The sequence below is a fragment of the Esox lucius genome, chromosome 20 (assembly GCF_011004845.1).
Source record: "Esox lucius isolate fEsoLuc1 chromosome 20, fEsoLuc1.pri, whole genome shotgun sequence".
NCBI classification, from domain to species: Eukaryota; Metazoa; Chordata; class Actinopteri; order Esociformes; family Esocidae; genus Esox; species Esox lucius.
In genome coordinates, this window is record NC_047588.1 from 29,539,453 (window position 1) to 29,559,583 (window position 20,131).

General features: G+C 45.5%; 1 protein-coding gene across 1 annotated transcript; it reads right to left on the reverse strand.

Annotated features, from left to right (window-relative positions):
* Positions 1-331: 331 nt before the first annotated feature.
* chrnb2 (cholinergic receptor, nicotinic, beta 2) lies at positions 332-18,802 on the reverse strand. Its single transcript, XM_013139283.4, has 6 exons — positions 18,460-18,802; positions 7,661-7,806; positions 7,516-7,560; positions 6,849-6,958; positions 3,262-4,384; positions 332-2,444 (listed from the first exon to the last, which is right to left on the reverse strand). Exons 1-6 carry the CDS (start codon positions 18,503-18,505, stop codon positions 2,292-2,294), a joined length of 1,623 nt encoding a protein of 540 aa, XP_012994737.2. The 5' UTR covers positions 18,506-18,802; the 3' UTR covers positions 332-2,291.
* Positions 18,803-20,131: the final 1,329 nt, after the last annotated feature.

A 20,131-nucleotide genomic window follows, 5' to 3' on the forward strand; every position in this document is an offset into this window, starting at 1 on the left:
CTAGAGGACACAACGCTCTATTCTGACATGTGGGGGGCTGCGGGGACAGGAGGATAGAGGGAGGAGTGAGGAGTGAGACAGGAGGACAGACAGGAAGGAGGGAGGAGTGAGACAGGAGGACAGACAGGAAGGAGGGAGGAGTGAGACAGGAGGACAGACGGGAAGGAGGGAGGAGTGAGAGATGAGGACAGATGGGAAGGAGGGAGGAGTGAAACAGGAGGACAGACAGGAAGGAGGGAGGAGTGAGACAGGAGAACAGACAGGTAGGAGGGAGGAGTGAGACAGGAGGACAGACAGGAAGGAGGCAGGAGTGAATAAGGAGAACAGACGGGAAGGAGGGAGGAGTGAGACAGGGGGACAGACAGGAAGGAGGGAGGAGTGAGACAGGAGTACAGACAAAGCGAGAGACACAGCACAAACTGGGAGTAGGGAGGGAGGCAGGAGGGAGAGAGAGAGGGAGTGAGGGAGACAGAAGGACATAGTGAAGAGAGAGAAAGGGACAAAGACAGGGGACGTAAAGCACTGCGCCACAGCTCTACAGCCAAGCCCTTAAGTGGGAAAGGGAACAGCTCCCTACTCCTCAGGATTCAACAGCAAGACTCTTCACACTCCTGGGAACGTCCTGGGGTTCCCCTGGGAATATCCAGGGTAATCCTGGTCTATCCCACTGTGAAAAGCCTGTGTGTCCCACAGACTTCCATAAGGTCATAGAAGGGTATCACCCAGGATGGCAGCTAACACCTAGCTATGGAGGTATATTGTGTTAGCTGTTCTTCGACACGGAGGCGGGCTGGTTATTATCATAATCACGGACTGTGATCCAGGGAGAGGGAGGACGAGGGGGAGAGGGCGGGGGAGGTTAAACGGTGAGGGAATTACACTCTCTGGCACACTGCATCCGACAGATGTGATAATGCAGCAGGCAATACCGAACACACACACTGGACATTAGGAAATGAACTGGGCCCGTTACTGTAATAACTACAGAAGGTGTGTGCCCTGGGAGTCCTTCCACGACGCTGAGGGAAGAGGGACACAAGGTCTTTGATGACAAGAATTATAGAAATTACAGATTGAAAATGTGTGCAAGTGCATATTCACAACACACAGAGGCTTCTGTTTCAGGAGCAGATGTCATTATTCCTATTGATTCCGGTTAAATGTTGGTTATTTATCCCAATACCTGTCTTTCTGCCAACACGGCTCCAATCTACAAGGTGATTTACTCCAGCTCAGCTAAACACGGCCATTTGCCACTATTTATAGCACTAATTAAATGTCCATGAGGGTCCTCTCTAAAAGGAGATGATCTACTCCATCTGCACTTAATTCGGCCTTAGTTTCCCACAAACTGATTGAATTTAAACTCTGTTCATTGCAACTGATGTCAATGACCTGGCTGCACAGCTGCTCCTATCTCAACAGATATGTCCAGCCATACACCTTATCACACTCTATTAAACGACTCAGTCTCATCAGTTGTTCCCCTCCTTCGCTTATAGTGTTAGTGTGTGAATCACAGGCTGTGTAGTACAGGTAATATCACATTCTTTAAAAAAAGATTTTTTGATATAATCATATGACAATAGCACTGCACCATACCGCTCTATCAGAAACAGACACAGAGAAATAGCATTATTGTTATAGTCAAAGCTACTTTATCCTGTGTTAAGCTGCTATGCTACTGTAAAATAAAGGCCTACTGTACTATTAGACCTGAAGAGAAGTGGCTAGGAAAAAACTATGATGAACCTTGACCACTCCTCATTTTCCTGTCCCCTTCCCTGGTTGGTTGGCAGTCACCAGTCAAGGTTCCTTTAGAAAAGCAGTAGGTTCTATAGCAGTTGGCGGTGGGACAATAGACTTCAGTAAGCTTGCACTTCAGTAAGCTTGGAATGAAGAGCATTGATTGGCTGGCACAGCAATCTACAGGAAGTCAACCAGAGTGCCCTCTCCCTGATTGGCTTCTGCCGCTTGTCACTCAGAGGGAGAGAGCAGAGGAATATCTTCACCTTCCTCTAGGAAAAAGGGAAGATCCTTCCATCCATTCATCTCTACTCTGGAAACAAGTGTCTTTAATACATTTGTTGGTGTTGAGTTTAGTTCTTCTGAGCAGTTCAGTAAACAGTCTATAAAGGTAAATGGGTGTGGCTGCAGTCTAATTCAGTTCCACAGACTTATTAAAACCCACTTCCCGCCCCCCGCTGGGCAGGTCCCTCCCTCCTGTCCCTGTCCTTCTGTGCTGATTGGGTGGGGGCAGTGTCCACTGAGTCTGCGGGACACCTGAACCGTCAGCCATTGGTGTTGGTGATGGTCTTGGCGGTGTAGTTTTGGAACAGCGGCTGGAGGAACATCCCGACGGTACCGGACACACACACGATTATAAAGATCCAGAGGAACAGGCGGTCGATCACCATGGCAACGTACTTCCAGTCCTCGCTCACCTGAACCAGAGAGGGGAGAGGTTAATATGATGCACAGTCCTTTCTCCTCTCAGCTTTGTACAGGGAGTGAGATGGAGAGTTGAAAGGTTAATGTGAGTAGAGACTGGATCCCAGCACCGAACACTGATGAGGTGTGACACTGATGAAAGAGGAAGAGCTGGAGAGAAGAGGGAGACAGGAACAGAAGGAAAGGGGAGAGAGAGAGGGAGAAGAGGGGAATTATGACAGGATGAGAGCTGCAGAGAGATGGAGGGAATGGAGGGGGGGGGCAGATTGCTCTGTTACCCTAGCCAAGATGACTTGAACAGGGAACAGAGGTAGGAGAGGAAGAAGGATGTGGTGGGTCATAAAAGCGGTCGGCATGGAGATGCTCGGTAACCATGGAGATGGTAGCTAGAGTTACTGGTGCTTCATTACAGGAGAATGTTATTCCCTCTGCGTGCTTTCTGAAATCCCTGACCCCGCTCCGTTGATCATCTTCCTCTCTTTCTACTTTAGCCCCAAGTCAGGTGAGCCCGGTTTTAGTCACTTGCACAGCTGATATCACAGGCTAGGCTGAGAATAAAACTAAACGTCAGAGACAGTGTAGCCCATAAATGAATAACCATTCACACACAGTCAAGAAGGAGCTGGTAGCTATAGTAACAGGCTTATCTGCTGTGAATGGGCGTGGCCCCGGCCTAAGGCCCTCCTAGAGTGAGGAGCATTTATCTGCGATTAGTTGGAGAACAGCTCTATGATGTGGTAGATGGGTAAAGAGGTCAGTGGAAGGCAGACGGAAGCGGATGCCTGTGTAGTGAATGTTGATGGTACTCACGCTCTGGTCGTCATCTTCACTCTTCATGTGATTGGCGATGAAGCGGACCCCATCAACAGCCTCCTCGAACCCCGGGCAGGCCTGTCCCAGCAGGGTCTGGGTCAGAGCTGGTCCGCCTCCTCCCTGTTTCCCCCCCATCCTGTTCCCGTCCCGGCCCTCCCGCAGCCCGTTCAGTCCGTCCGTCGACCCCCCTCCGGCTCCTCCCCCCGCGCCTCCTCCCAGCTCCCCGCCGAACTGCTTCACGGACGCTCGGTTCACGTAACACGTGCAGGGGTCGTCGTTTTCCTTCCCGAGGCCCACCACGCCGCCCCCTCCTCCCCCGAGCCCCAGGCCCACCATCAGGCCCCCGGCGGAGCCCCCGTCCCGGCCGCCCTCCCTCCGCTCCTGTCCCCTCCGCTGCTGGCGCAGCTTCTGGCGCTCGCAGCTGTTCCGGGGCTGCCGCATGAAGAGCAGCGCCGGCAGCTTGTTGAGGAACACCAGCTTGACCCAGGGCGGCATGGTGTGCGTGGTGGGCGAGCGGTGGTGCACGTTGAGGACACACACGCTGGTGACAATGGAGAAGGTCACCAGGACCATGGTGAACATCAGGTACTTCCCCACCAGGGGCACGTCCAGCGAGGTGGGGGGGACGATCTTGGAGATGAGCAGGAGGAAGACGGTGAGGGCCAGGAGGACGGAGATGCACAGGGTCATCTTCTCGCCGCAGTCGGAGGGCAGGTAGAAGACCAGGATGGCCAGCGAGGTGATGAGGACGCAGGGGATGATGAGGTTGATGGTGTAGAACAGAGGTTTCCTGCGGATGATGAAGTCGTAGGTGATGTCTACGTAGGTGGGGTCGGCCGGGTTCTCGTTCCGTCGTCCCGGCAGGGCGATGATGTCCCACTCTCCGCTGGGCGTGAAGTCGTCCATGCTGGCCACGTCGGACCTGAGGATGAGGTCGATCTCGGTGCGGTCGTAGGTCCAGGAGCGGAACCTCATGGTGCAGTTTTGCTGGTCGAAGGGGAAGTGCTTCACTTCAATCTTGCAGGCCGACTTGTAGATGGCCGGTGGCAGCCAGAAGATGCTGCCGTCATGGGAGACCACAGCGTTGGAGTAGAAGGACACCTCATACATCCCATCAGCGCTGTGAGGGGCACACACAACATCACACCACACAACGAACACATCAGAAATAAATACTGGATCAAATCAAATCAGTCACAGCCTTCTCCTGTAAATGGACCTTCGAGATTTCCTCCGGTCCCATGACAGATCCTGTACACACACGGTCACGGATAGCACCGGGTGACTGGGAGGTGAGAGGTAGGACTAGTGTTACAGACAGCCAGGTAGGATGACCACACACACGCACCATCACACGCACACCCATACAAACCAAAGCCCGACACACACAGACACACACCTGATGGGACATTTGATGATCCGTTCTCTGTGTCGACGCGGTCTAGCCGGCGGACGTGTTGCTCCCCACAGGCATGCACCTCTAACTAAGCCATGTGTTCTGAATGCTATTCAATATGGTCCATACAGAACATACACTAGCAGACAACAAGGTCTCGCGCTACAGCTGCACAGTATAGACACGAAGGAGAGAAAACCTGGCCACGAACTGCAGCTTGAGCAGCTACTTTAACCGTTGAGACCTGTTCAGTGCCACAGCATAAGCGAACATAATAAAGTACAGTTCAGAGACAAACATTGTACGGTGGCATTGATAACAGGTGACACCGATTAACTTTCAAGGAAGCCATTGATTTTTGAGTGACAGTGTTAATGTGTTGAGGGAGGTTGCAGGGCAGCGGGATAAGCAGATCCATTTAGCCCCGGTCGGTCGGTTAATGAGGGATCTTTAAGGAGATAGATTTTGAGAAAGACGAGAAGGCCAGAGAGATCGCCTTCCCTGATACGATAGCTTCCACAAGGTCAAGACGCTGCGGTAACACCTGCTTGGGTGCACGAAGGGTTAATCCTGAGTTTCCATGTACATTAGAAAGTGCTCTTTCCGTCACTCAAGCCTCTACAGTGGCCTAGCTACACCCTAACACCGTGGCCTAGCTACACCCTAACACCGTGGCCTAGCTACACCCTAACACCGTGGCCTAGCTACACCCTAACACCGTGGCCTAGCTACACCCTAACACCGTGGCCTAGCTACACCCTAACACCGTGGCCTAGCTACACCCTAACACCGTGGCCTAGCTACACCCTAACAGAGCATTGGAAAAGCACTAGATCAGTCTTCCAGTCCACTGTCCTCTCTAGGAGACCTGCTGATACTTTGGTATGTGGACGCGTGCGTTCCACAACGCCAGGACACGGACACAGCACACAGCTCCATTCACGGGACAATGATCAGCACAACACATTGACTTCTAAGAGTGTTAAGTGGTTTTTAAACCCGTGACACGCAGCCTGGTCCCAGCAAACGGTGGTAGTGTGGGATCACTATCCCAACAAGACAACATCATTTCAAACCAAAGCAGCCAAAAGAGATTTTACTTTGACCACTTTCAAGCCTGACCGAGACACAAACAATCAGTGCTTGACTTGTGCCCCGCACTCGCACTGGCATGTCTTCGCCATGATATCCCAGGGCGATTGTGCCAAGCGGATCTAAGCCTGGCACAACAACCATTCAGAGTTGGCTTCGGTGGGAGTGAACATTTCATTATGTGGGAGTCAAGTGTTTGTCATCTTAGTGAATCAGAACACTGTGAGGTGTGGCCCGGAATACGAGCAGTATCAATTGTCCATTCATACATCCCGTCTAGCCAATGTCTGCTGCTTCATATAAAAGAGAAGCGAATTGGCATGTAGCCTAGGAAATGAAATGCGATGTTCCATGGAAATGAAAGCTGGAAACATCCTGTATTAAAATTATATTCATCACAATTCAAGTTTTAATTAAGCTGTAAGTGCCTTGTTTTGCCCTGAATCAGTTTTTGAGGTGAACATAAAACACGGTCTAATGGACCGACATCGAAAAGATAGCAACTGGATCACTTTCATCCAAGAACTGCCTAGAATGTAATTTGTACGTAAAGAGAATCTATGTTGTAAAGGATTCTAAAACCTTTGCCATGCAAGTGAGTTCTGAACTGATGGACACTATGGAACAAGACACAGAAAACCTTTTTACTTTTTGAAGACTATCTAAAATAACTTGCACCTCCTCCACCACTGCCTTAGAAATCTTATTTCCATCAATAGCAGTTTTTCTCATCCTTCTAGCACTGACTTTGCTGACAGCTACTTCATTAAGTAAGGTGAACTTACTACTACTGAGTTGTCTGGCTCTTTCATCTAGCTACCGTAATCTAATGCACTAACTGTAAGTTGCTCTGGACGCAAGGAAACAGGATAATAGGGAACATCTTATTAGGGAATAGGAGACTAATAGAAATCTTCTGAACAAGGCACTAGGGAAAAGGGAACTGGGGAAAAAGGCACAAGGAAATAGGGCACTGGGGAATAGGGCACTACGTTATTTTGGGGACACAAGAGGATAGGAGACTAGTTAGTAAATTCTAAAGAAAAATGTACCTACCATAAACATTGCACAATGTTTGTGTGTGTGTGTTACTCACTTGTTATACAGCACAACGTCTGGCAGCCAGATGTGTTTGGAGGGCAATCTGACCTTCTCCATACCATCAAACTCCTCAGGGATCCATGTCAGACGGTAGTCCTGCCATTCCTGGAAACCAATCACAGAGCAAACACAGAGCCGAGAAGACTGTCATAAACCAATCACTGACAAGAGAGGAAAGTTAGTGACCAAACACAGAGCTGAGAAGACTGTCAGAAAACCAATCACTGACAAGAGAGGAAAGTTAGTGACCAAACACAGAGCTGAGAAGACTGTCATAAACCAATCACAGTGGTAGAAGGATGAAGATTGAGGGATGAAGACATAAGGGATAATAAGAGTTTGATTAACATGGACGGATAAAGACAAAAGGATAAAGATGGAGGGACCTGGGAAAGGGATGAAGATATATAGATATAATGGAATGAAGACATCCACAGAGGGACATTAACAGAGGGGTGAAGACAGAGAGGTGAAAAATATAAGGCTAATAACAGAGGAATGTGATATCTGTATTTATTCATGAAGACTGATAATCACAGCGGGATAATGTTAGAGGAACAACAGCAGGCGATAAGGACAGGGGGATGATGACGGATGGAAGAAAATGGCGAGATAATGACAGAGGGATGAAGACAGTGGGATGAAGATAGACTGTAACTGACCTGTGTGAGCCATACGTTTGTGGTCATGATCTGCTCTCTCTCATGCTGCAATTGAAAGAGCAACACAGGAACATTATCAGTATGGGAGTCACTGCTTTATGTTAAACACCCACTCACACAGACACACACAAATACACACACTCACCACACTGATAAGCTGGGCCAAAGACACCATTAGCTGAACTGTCACAAGTTCGGAACCATTGGTTGCTGGGCGGATCAGTTTGTTGTAGTGGGCGGGGTTTAGCAGGTGCTCCACCAACCGCTCCTCAGTATCTGCCCCCAGGTTGCCTGTAAGTGGAAATATCATCGGTTCAGACACAGCTAGAGGCCATGGCTGGCTGTTCTTTGGAGGCACCTATTTTGAGACCAGGCAAGTCTAATGACCCAACTGTGTGTTTGCACATTTGAATTATCACAAGTGTGCTACTCAACAGTGTTTCACCACAAGTGTGCTACTTCCGAGTTCACTGTTGGTGTTCCCTGAGCATATGCATTGTGTCATTGTTGGTTAACAGAATAAAGCTTTGCAGTTTGGTTAACTGTTGTTCATGTAATTCCTCTTGTTCCGAGGACCACCCCCCCCTCTATTAAAAAGGTGTTGTAGCATATTTTACATTTGGCGTTTCTACTGAAAATGCTTTTATTAAACGATTAGTCCATGCTGATAATCACAACACAGTAAAAACTAAACGAGAGGTTGCATCTCCAGACTGGCCTTGTGAAGAAGCTATATTGTCCCTCCTGGATAACAATGTGTTCAGCATAAACCTTGGAGGCTCTGAGGCATGGCTGTATTCCTTTCTGCCTGCTGGAACACGTCAGCACAGCTCAATACTCCGCCATCATATCAATGAGTCAACCAGCCTCACTGTCTCTCCCTGTAACCCTGGGTTTTTCGTTCCGGTCTCTCTCCCCTCTCCCGTCGTCCACCATTCCACCCTCTCACTTGTCCTCCCATCTTCTCATTGGTCCGCTCCTCTCTGAGGCTGTTCTGGGCAGTGTTGACACAATACTGCACAGACACCAGAAGAGACATACAGAACAACAACTCATTCTCACTCTCTGGCTTGGTGCGTTCAATGGACAGGAAAGATGGCCTCAGTTGGTGGATCAATGAAAATGAAAATCATTCCTCGTAACCCCTACCCCTCTGCTTTAATGTCCATCTCTCTTCCTCTCTGACACCCTGTTATTGCTTCTTCTCTCATTCCCATCACAATCATCAATACAGCCAGAGTGTAGCTCTTTGTATGCACATAAGGGAGTCAAATTCCATAAGAAATATATGCTTTCATTGAGCTTTCAGCCTGCATGCTGAGATGTGTGTGTGTGTGTGTGTGTGTGTGCGTGCGCGAAAACAAATATATGCCCTCCCTAAGTCACTACTATATGTATCTGCCGAATGACTTAAACATGCATGAAGTGTTATAAGGGGGAGTGCAGAGTATTAACCACAGGCATGAACAAAGGAGACTCAAACACAAAAGCAGCACTGGTCAGACGGAAAGACCAAAAGCCTGGATGGGATTATTTTGAGTATATCGCTAGAAAGGTCAAACGCAAATATATCGTAGCGTCGGACGACGACAGCTTGTGTCTAACTGAGATAAAAGGAATGTACACGAGTGACATAAATCATCATCGGAACTGTGCTCATAATAATGAGTTGGATTTCCAATGAGTTACTCAACCCACTTCACATCCAATACAACGCACCTCATCCACCAGCATTGCATGGAACCCACAGCCAGGACCCTCACTACACATCAGCTGTGAGCTGTGGAAAGGTTGGGACGGATATCTGCTAATCAGGAATGAGGGGGATATTTAGGCGGCCTTCACGGAGAATAAGGTCACCAAACCAGGGTTAATCCAGTGGCACATGACTTTTAGTGACCACAAAGAGTAGGGACCTGTTGATCTGAAAGACGGCCCTCTCAGCATGGCACTGGGATTGGATCCTAAAGGGGAACCTCAAACGGTCATGATAGCTTAATTGAAATGGCCGACCTCTTCCAAAATCACAGTGACCTTAAAAGGTTCTCACGTGTGTCTAAAGGTGATTTGGGGAGGAGTATGCACTGTTTTAATAGAATAGATGGCACTCTTATTCTGTTTTCTAAACCAATTATTTGTTTTCAAAATGAGTCAGATTGAAATATATTTCATGCTCTGCTGCTGGTTGGAAAGCTCCTAATGCATTACACTTCATTACTCCCTGACAACACTCCCTGCTACACTTAACAATGACGTCAGTCACTACATACTCCCTAAGTCCATCTGAATAAATCAACACCATTATCTGTTTCTGCGTTCTCCCCCTCCCTCTTTGTCTCCGGACCACGGCATCGCTGCCAGGCCCAGGCAGAGGGCTTGTTATGGTGCTGGTAGATCAGGTTGTATGCAGATGGTTTTTCCCTGCAAATATTGTGAAGTTTATGTGACACCATGAATATTTCAGACGGACTCCCCCACTACACCCCACTGAGACTGAGGGACAGGAGATGCTATGCAATGACTGGGTGAGATTAGGGTGAGACAAGGAAGGGGGAAGGCAGGTCAGGGTGAGACTAGCTACAGTAAAGCCAGCTAGCTACAATTGCTGTAGCTAATACTGAACACTAAATTAATCTGTTTGAGTTCTACTACGAATCCACAGAAGACACGGTCATAATTTGTCATTTCCTTTCACAATAAGACATCTCGGGGGTTTGTGTGGTATTGCCTAAGAGCTATGTCCTGGCATTTCGCCATGCATCCTTCATAAGAACGGCGCGCTAACCCATGGTATATTGATCATAGACCACACCCCCTTGTGTACCAAGACCTTCAGGAGAAGCAATCATTAACTGTAGATGCCTCATCGGCTGGACCTCTTCTGTAGTCCTCAAGTTTCCATAAAACCCCAAGACAGTTCTGCCCAAGTTGTGAGAATTTCCATGCTCACAATAGGCATTTGCTTAATAGACTTAAGTGTACTGACCATTCATCTCCCGCAACCCCCTCCCACTCGTTTCTCGCACCAATCCCGATGTTGTAACGTTGGTGTGGACCAGCTGCGTATACTGTACATCAGCGCTGTCTCCATGTCGCACTCAGGGCATAACAAGTCTGTTACTGCTTCATGTTTATTCTGATAACATGATGTTAGTACAGTAGCTAGCTTACTGAAGGAACACTACATTTCATGTCATAGGCTACTTAGTGATAATCTTCTCAAAAGGAATTGTCTGACTTGATGAAAATGTGTTGTTTTGGATTATCTAATGTAAGAAATACCGCTCAATTTAGTTCCATGCCCCGTAATACTTAAAACCAAAAGAGGACCCATACTTTTGACTTTCCAGAAGTCTGCCATGCTTACAGTGTCAGTCTGCTGCTGGGAGCAAAACCCTGTGAGCACAACCCTGTGAGCACAGCTCTGTGAAAACAACCCTGTGAGTATAACCCTAGATGAGGTTATGTTTATTAAGAATCCTCAGCGCTCGCTCTGACTCACTCTCCAGAGACTATAATCTCCTGGGTTCTATACCTGTGAAAATGTGTTTATATCATACACTTCTCATACACTTTCTCTAAACGCTTTTCTTCCTATCGCATCTGTCGCTGTCTCTCATACACACACACTCTCTTTCGCTCTCTTGCCCTGAGTGGCAACCTCTCCTATTGGACTATTTAGAATGGTTAAATAATGCACCACATCCAAATAAACTGATTTTCATATTGGGTATATAGATCTTGGGTATAGTCAGCCAAAACTATTACATATATAAAACAATCGACAGTCTATAGACATCCACACACTGCTTTTCCACACACACACCCTGGTGTACATGCAGTAAAAGCAAAATACAATGCAAGTAAATGGACCCTGGATACAAAGTCATTTGACAAAGTATTTTCTAATTCTCAGATGTTAAACATGTTTACATCTTAATAATAGTTGGTATGTACATTATATTGCCTGGACCAAAATCTATGTATACTAGATAAAAGCAGTAATCAGAAGTGTTTCTGCCCAGTTAAACAGCCCTGATACACAGTATATATCCCTCCTTTTGTCTCTCTTTCACAAGAAAACATGCTGGGGTATGTATTCTGTAATATATATATATATATATATATATATATATATATTTGTAAGAAAAAAGAACGTACAAAAAACATTTTCATTCTTTGTTGACCATAATATCATCCCAACGCATCAACTACAAGATCCTCCTATTGACATATAAAGCCCTAAATAATATCGCCCCTGCCTACCTCTCCGACCTTCTTCTTCCATATCAACCAACACACACACTCCGTTCCAGTACTGCAGGCCACCTCATAATCCCCAAGTCCAAGCTCAAAGGCTTTGGTGACAGGGCATTCTCAAGGGTTGCTCCTAGGCTCTGGAACTCTCTCCCCAAAACCATCCGTGACTCTGAGACTATCCCCATCTTTCAGCAACGCATCAAGACTCATCTGTTCAAAATCGCCTACCCATAGCCATGCCAAATCCCACACTCTCAATCTTTGTTGTTTTCTCATAGTATTTATTTTGTTGCTGTTTGTTTTCTGTTCCATGTCACTTTTGTACAGCGTCTTTGGGTCCCTGAAAAGAACTATATAAATATAATGTATTATTATTATAAAAAAACATGGCTGGTTTGGGCTCAAATCAGAGAATAACACAAATCTAATTCTTGAAATCATGTCAATATTATTTTTAATCATGCCAATTACAACAGAATTAAACAAAAGATTGTCACCAAAGGTTGTCTGTCCTCGTCCTCTCGCACACACATACTGTACATTACTTAGACCTAGGTTTGAATCGTCCCAGATATTTCAACACATGCTCTGTTATAGAGTCAAATATGTAGCTAAAATACTAATAAATTATAACCTCAGCTCCAAACTTGTCTATCTTGACAAGCTAATCACAAAGTAAAGCAACAACAGGTATCCTGTGAACACAGGTTAATCTTGTTCGATTATTACCCTGGGTTAGCTATTGATCACTAAATGTTAAGAGCTGAGCGTTCATTGCAGTTATTTAACTGATGACAAAATGAGAAGTGTTGTACAAAATAGAGTCATTCACAATGTAATCATCGCTAGCCAATGAATTGTAAAATGCCACTTTACCTACATGCGTCCTGGTTCTGGTGTAACCCATTGGTTTTTGGGTCCTATCCAATAGATTGATCGTTTTTGCAACTGAGGAGTCCAGTAGGAAGTGTTCCGATCCACACTCCACGCAAAGAACCCTCTGATGTGTCAGGCAGTGGAATTTAATCTGAGATGAAAGAGCCAATAGGTGAGTAGACATTGTCCCTTGGATTCGTAACTTGTTTGCTGATTGTCAATGAAAACTTAATGGGCTACGGTACAGGAAACGCTTTGTAAGGAATTCTTAAATGATAAAAATAAATGTATGAAAGTGACATTTGGTTAAATACTTCTAGGTTCTATGTGTCTAGAAGTTGTGGATGTCTTTTTGGTGTAGCTATTTAGGTCTTGTTTAATCACTGACACTTCAAACATGCACGGGACTGTTGAAGATTGAGACATCGTGCCAAGCTGTTCTGCTTATACTGCTTGCTCAACCAGGAAGTATTCACCAGAAACCACATGCCTGGTGGAGGGCGCTTCCAATGGGCAGCAACCACACCCGAGCTTGCAGGGTCCAGGCCCACAGAAGCAGTTGACAGAGCACAATGATACAGGGCAACCTCATTAGATACTCCTCCCAACAACTCCAGATAGTCCTGAGGCAAACAAGTAGACTACACCAAAGACGTGACAGACGTCCATTATGGACTGGCAGGGCTAGAGGGATCAGTCAGTCACAGCCTGAACAGAGCAGCTGATGCAGGCAGCAACATGAAACAGCTGCTTGTCCACACTGAGTGATGTGAAACGCAGCAGGCAGGCAGAAAGTGCAGAGGATCAGTCAGAGTTAACTGAGAGCAGAGAGGATTCTAGACATTCCCTCACCACTGGAAGATTTTACAGATCCCTCAACACCCTAAGAGACTACAAAGGATGTAAGAAGACTGAGCAGGGAAGTGCTGAGTAAGCATTTCCTCACTAGTTTCTCAGGATGATATATCACCTGCCAACACCTGCCAACACCATTGTTCAATTGAACCAGCCAAATTTCTTTTGGAACGCTGTATGGGCTATGAGTGGCAGCCAGCCTGCTAAGTGCTTAAAAGGATAGTTCAGGATGTTGGAAATGAAGCCATTTATCTACTTCAGTGGTTTCCAAATATTTTCTGTTACTGTACCACCAACTGAATTTCGCTCTTCTGTGAATTTTGTTCTACCTCTGACATTCCCTCTCATGTGAATTTTACCAGTAAACCTAATGTCTCCTGAGTCTCCTCAATAAGTTATTATGGTTAAGAGCCTTGCTCAAGGGCACAACAACAGCAACCAATTGTTTACTGGAACCCCACTAAGGCACCAGTTTATTTTGGAGCCGGCACAATTTCACACAAAAGAAATGATGGACATGCCTAATCATGCCAAAGATCATGGCCACTGGTTTTGAATGCCTATTTTAGTATGTAAAAGTGGAAAAATAATGTCATTATTCATGTCACAATGTTTCCTGAAGTTGATGACTTTATTAATCACCTCGCCACTGGAACTTACCCTCTGGCCTTTGTCAGTAATACATGACAATGGAGGGCACTGTGAGCAAGTTGGCAGCGGTAAAGGGCTGGTATTGGATTTAGACAAATGGTATCCACAAGTTAATCTGGCCCTGGAGTCAATCATCACGGATGACTAGAACCCAGGCTACACACTGAGCCATGATGAGAACAATCATCACAGATCACTGGAACCCAGGCTACACACTGAGCCATGACAAGAACAATCATCACAAATCACTAGAACCCAGGCTACACACTGAGCCATGACGAGAACAATCATCACAAATCACTAGAAACCACGCCACAGAACAATCATCATCATCATCATCATACTACCAGAAAAATGTCATTTTTCTGAAAGGTGTTGAAGGTCCTTCAGTGTCCTTGGGACGACACTGTGAGTGTGTGTGTGAGTGTGTGTGTGAGTGTGTGAGTGTGTGTGTGAGTGTGTGTGTGTGTGTGAGTGTGTGTGTGTGTGTGTGTGTGTGTGTGTGTGTGAGTGTGTTTGTGTGTGTGTGTGTGAGTGTGTTTGTGTGTGTGTGAGTGTGTGTGTGTTTGTGTGTGTGTGTGTGTGAGTGTGTGTGTGAGTGTGTTTGTGTGTGTGTGAACGTTGGTGTGGGTATTGGGGTGTAAATTATAGGAGCTAAATATAAACCAGAGGGTGAGCAACACTGTCTCTCATCCCTCTTGATCACTGTAATAAATATGAATGTGTGCGTTCATGTGTGTGTTTAAGAGAGTGCAGAGCAATAAAACACAGGACTTCTCCAATATGTGTGTCTGGGTAAAACGGTGTACGGATGAGGGTGTTGACATGTGTTTTCCTTACGTTCATCCATTCCTAATATGTGTGTGTACATAAGCATGCGTGTAATATGTATGTGACATGGGAATGTATTACATATCTGCAGCATTCAAACACTGATCTATCACTTCAGATGTCATCACTGTGTCTTGTATCTGTTAAAGGGGCAAGTCATCCATTTGTGTGGCCAATGTGGCCTGTTCCAATTGTTTCTGGGCTCCCCCCAGAAACAATTTCATTTTTTGTTAAAGAGACATCACTTCCCAGTGAGTACAATGCAATCTGAAAATGTGTGTGGGTCAATATGTCATAAAACACTAAAAAGCTCCCTTGCATTACATCACAATCTTATTCTGGCTAATGTCTGCGCATTTTGGCCAAAAAGATCCACTGCTCCATATTTGCATTTTTGTGTTGTTGTAAACATCATTATTCAAACAAGGTTGTACGGCACAGTGAAGAACAAAAAGTATTTAGTTCAAGTATATTCCTGAGAATTAGATAGGGATGTAAAATGAGTTGGCTTGAAGTGTTCTGGAGCATTTTATAACATGCTTAGGCATGTTTTCATAATGCGTTGTAGTCATCCATTGTTGGTGCAGTGCTAAACTGGCACGAGATACTAAGACGTGGTCACTCTTTCAGTGCACAAGCACAGAACAAGTGGAAGCAAGGCCACGTGTAAAAGTGAATGAACTTCCCCTTTAAAGAACTTACATAAGTAGATCAAGCATTGAACACCCAACACTTCAGTGTCTGCTGTGTGCTCTGTGTGTGTATGGTGGTGTGTGTGTGCTGTGTGCTCTGTGTGTGTGTGGTGGTGTGTGGGTTTGTCGGTATCCATGTGCCTTAAGTATTCCCATCCAGCAGTCTCTCAGAATGTTAATAATCTGATATGGCCTGAGGACACTAGTCCTTAGTCAGCTACTGTTCAAAAGCAGATTGAAGCCGTATGAATGCAGATCAATGTGTGTGGGTGTGCGTGTATGTGTATGTATTACTTGGCCATTGAATACTATATGCAGAGCATGACAGAGTGGTCTGATGGATCGAAGGTTAATTCTAGGTCAGGAGGTGTACACATGCGTATATGTTTACCACTGTATTGTCAAAGATTAGTGAAGAATGCACAGAATTGGGGGTTAGTGTGTGTGTGTTAGACCTGACCCCATTCAGGTGACTTGTCGATTTATTTGCTAAATAGATTGTTGGTCGACCTGGATTTCTTTTAGTTAAGAAGACATAACAAAGATTGTTTTTTTTCACGTCTCATGATCCACCTCTCTGATTTCAGTCGGTCTTGAGTGTCTGGCACAAGTTTGTTCACAATCTCTCACCATTGTGGCATCCAACGTTTATGAAAGGGTGAATGGTTGGAGTGGAGAATTATATAGACTTTGGTTATTGACTTAAAGATCTATGAGTGATTTATTCAAGCAATGTTCAGCTGGGTGTTTTGTAAAAGCACTTTATGACAACTGCTGATGTAAAATAATGATTACAAAAAATATAATACATGTATGTGATTGATTGATTGATTGATTGATTGAATGTTCTATACTGAATACAACTGAAATAAAACATGTGCACTGCATTCCCCTACAGGATGAAAACACAAACCACTCAAACATAACTTTGTAATGTAAGTGAGGTAAGACCAGTATGTTTTCATGCAGAACCTTATACCCATGCATTTTAAAGGGTGAGAAGATGTGTGTGGCCTGTATGCAATGATGGTTAGTACTAGGTGGCAAGTCTGAGTGGTTAATTTAAGAGTTATGGTTAGGGTTAGGTTTTCTTTTGACTAGTTAATGGTTAGGGTAAAATCCATCTTATAACATCTGCCATGTAATTTTTTGCTGCTAAAGATAGATGGTCTGTTAATCCAGGGCTGAGGGGGTGTCACCTCGACTGTCACTCTATATTGATTGGTTAGAGATCTAAAAGCAGCTGTAACTCAGCCAATCAGTGATGTGTTTATTGCTTCCCCCAGGGGCCAATCCGTGTTGAGTCGACATCAACGCTAAATTAGAGAGAAGTTAATGAAGCGAACATCACAAAATACCAGCCAACAGCACCCACTTACCCTGCACCATACACAAAGACATTTAGCTACACTACGTCTCATTTGCAGACCATCATTTCAACTGCTACAGCATTTAACATTGTCATGTACTGACCAAACTTTAAACAGTTTACCACAGGCACATATACCCTCCAGACCAGTGGTTCCCAACCAGGGGTACTAGGACCCCTGGGGGTACTTGGCCTCTCCACAGGGGGTACTTGAAAACACTCATGACAACATAGGCTTACTAGTGAAATTAACATGAGGGGGTACTTCAGGGGTACTGAAAGCAGTGCAAAAACATTTTGGGGGTACAGTAACTGAAAAAGGTTGGGAGACACTGCTCCAAACAAATGTATTTGAGGATGTACACGTACATGTACGCGCATGTGATTGAACGTGGTGTGTGTGTGTGTGTGTGTGTGAGCGGGGGGGTGACTGTGTGAACATGATGTGAGTGTGTGAACAGGGCGTGAGTGTGTGAGCTGGGCGTGTGACGTCCCGTATGCTGTCCTACGGAAAAGGGCGTCCGGTTGTGGCGTCGCCTGCTGTGGGTTGGTCCTCAATACAACTGCCACGTAGTTGGCAGAGGTTAAGTGTACTGTGGCACGCAACTTTCTGTACTCCTAGTTTCCCTCATAAGTCTCAATAGGCTCAGCAACGTGTGCACTCTTTATTTGGCACTGTGTGTGTGTGTGTGTGTGTGTGTGTGTGTGTGTGTGTGGGCATGCGTGTGTGTGTATGTGTGTGAAAATCAATCAGAAATCTAACCTTGGATACCCACAGGGCAATGACGCTGTCTACTATCAGCCATGTCAGCTACTGTATATAGTTACATGTAATAGCATTCTTCCTTTTTCATGTAATGTGCCAATAATGGCTGAGAAATACAGTTAAAGGAGAAAATAAATATGGCTTCGCGCAATTGAAACGGAGACAGATTCACGATACAGTGTTCTGGACTTAATAATCATGAGATGCTTACAGCGCTCTCCCCAAAAGTACTCAACACATCGTTTATTTGAGGATGGCAACAATCTAGCTAACTGGTAATGCATTGTACAACACAGTGTTTGTACAATGCGTACTATGAAGAATGGTGTCTTTCACTTTGGCTACAGTAATGTCATCTTCAACTAAGTGGATTATTCAGAAATGATGTATAATTTCATATCATCATTCCGTTGTACTCTGACACACAACTGTTATGAGAACGAGGGTGACACAGCAAAGGAACAGTCGTTGCCTCTTTCTCCCCTTCTCCCCATCTATCTTTCGTCCAAAGAGTCCTTCCATATGATCTGTAGAATATTATGGAGCTTTGAGCCCCGTGGCTCTGCCGAAAACAGGCACATGAAAGCCCAACCTTCTTGGCTTCAGCGAGCCATTAAAACAGCCGCGACAGACAACTTACTCACCTCTCACAATGGCGAGGAGGCACAGCATCAGCGTCCAAGCGCCCATCTCTGCTCAGCTCCGTGCGTGTGCGCGCCCCGAACCAAAAGGTGCTCACTCGAGCAGCGAACGCCTCTGGAACACACGCAGTGTTCTTCTCCGGTGATATTCCGTTAATAATTCTTCACTCGGTACATGGGATGGTTACGTCGATTCTTTTCGGTCGAGACATATTTTTTCTTCGTGACTAATATATCTTGCTGGAATCCAGGTATGGTTGGGAGGCGAGCGGAGAGGTATTGGCTGTGGTGCTAAACGATGCGACGAGCTAGAAAAGCAAGGGAGGGGACGACGGGGAGGTGGGAGGATGAGGGGGTAGAGGAGAGATATAAGCTACCTCAGAATAAATCTCCCATTACTCTGCGGCGCGAGCTGAAATTTCATTTTTGCACAATATGATAGACTGATATAACCAGAACTTAAAATGGCCATACAGTCTTAAAAAAAGGTTCATTAGGGTTCTATATAGAACCTTTTAGGGGTTCCAAATATGAAGCAATTGATAGAACCATTTATGGTTCTATAGAGAACCCTTTCTTGTACGACTGTAGGCTATAAAAGAAAAACACTGTTTAAATGAATCACCGGTGGGGCCAATAATTAGGCCTGTGTTTGTCTCATAATTGGCAAATATAGACATAGGGACGAAGCTAGCAGGTTTGAAAAGCCTGATTAATTACACTTTGTGAAAGTATGGCCTCGTCACACACCATTTAACTTGACCAACTATACAGACATTTGTAATGATCAGTCTGGGCTCTAGTCGGTCTAGCAAAGTATGTGAACGTGTTGTGATCAAATCAGTAGGCTACCACTGGCGTAACAAAATCGTGACCGGCCCATGTGAAAAACAAGTCATCAGCCCGCTCTACTTCCTATATACAGTACCCATCGAAATTGCACGCCAGATAGGGCTACAGCACCTCATACAACACCCTACTACATTCCTGTAACTGAAACTGAAGCTATATATTTTGCGCGGAAATGAGCACAAAGCATTAGTGTAGTGGGTAATTAATCCGAATGCACATAGCGATACACTCTAGCATTTTGAACGGCTGTCGCAGCGTTTAGCCCGCGAAATTCCTTATCTGGACCTCCAAGCAGAAACTCAGCCAATCACTGGAGTATGACGTGTGGGACCGGCGCAAGGGACACATTGAGACATTCTTCCAGAACAGCTGGCGCGGAGACTGGGCTAAAAACGTGTTCTTTTGGCTTCATAGCTGCCTTGTGCTGCCCCTTTCCCTTTAATTCATTAACACCATTTGATTGCTATCGTTGTCTTCTTACTTCTTTTATTTAGTTCTGTTGATGTTAACGCAAATTCCTGTGCATGCCAATAGGAACTTTTGGACAAATCTTTGGACAAAGTTTTCATAATTTCCGAGTACTTTTCAGTACAACGAACATTACATTTGGACAGTTGAAAAAGAACAATGACCAGGATGAGTTCACTTGTATTTGATATAATGCAGGTTTGTGGGCTATAAAAGAGCCCAGGTGGGGAGCGACCTGTACACGTGCCCTGTGCCGCAGGTCTGTACCAAGCTGCAGGATGAGGCTGTGACAGATATGACAGCCAATCCGCATTCACTTCAGATGTATGAGCTTGCTGGACCAGATAGGTGCAAG

Coding starts and splice junctions, on each gene's coding strand:
- chrnb2 (XM_013139283.4), bottom strand. CDS start 18,505: ATGGGCGCTTGGACGCTGATGCTGTGCCTCCTCGCCATTGTGAGAG. Junction 7,807..18,459: donor CCTCCTCGCCATTGTGAGAG/GTGAGTAAGTTG, acceptor TTCCACTTACAG/GCAACCTGGGGGCAGATACT. Junction 4,385..6,848: donor GACGTTGTGCTGTATAACAA/GTGAGTAACACA, acceptor TGCCCCTCACAG/CGCTGATGGGATGTATGAGG.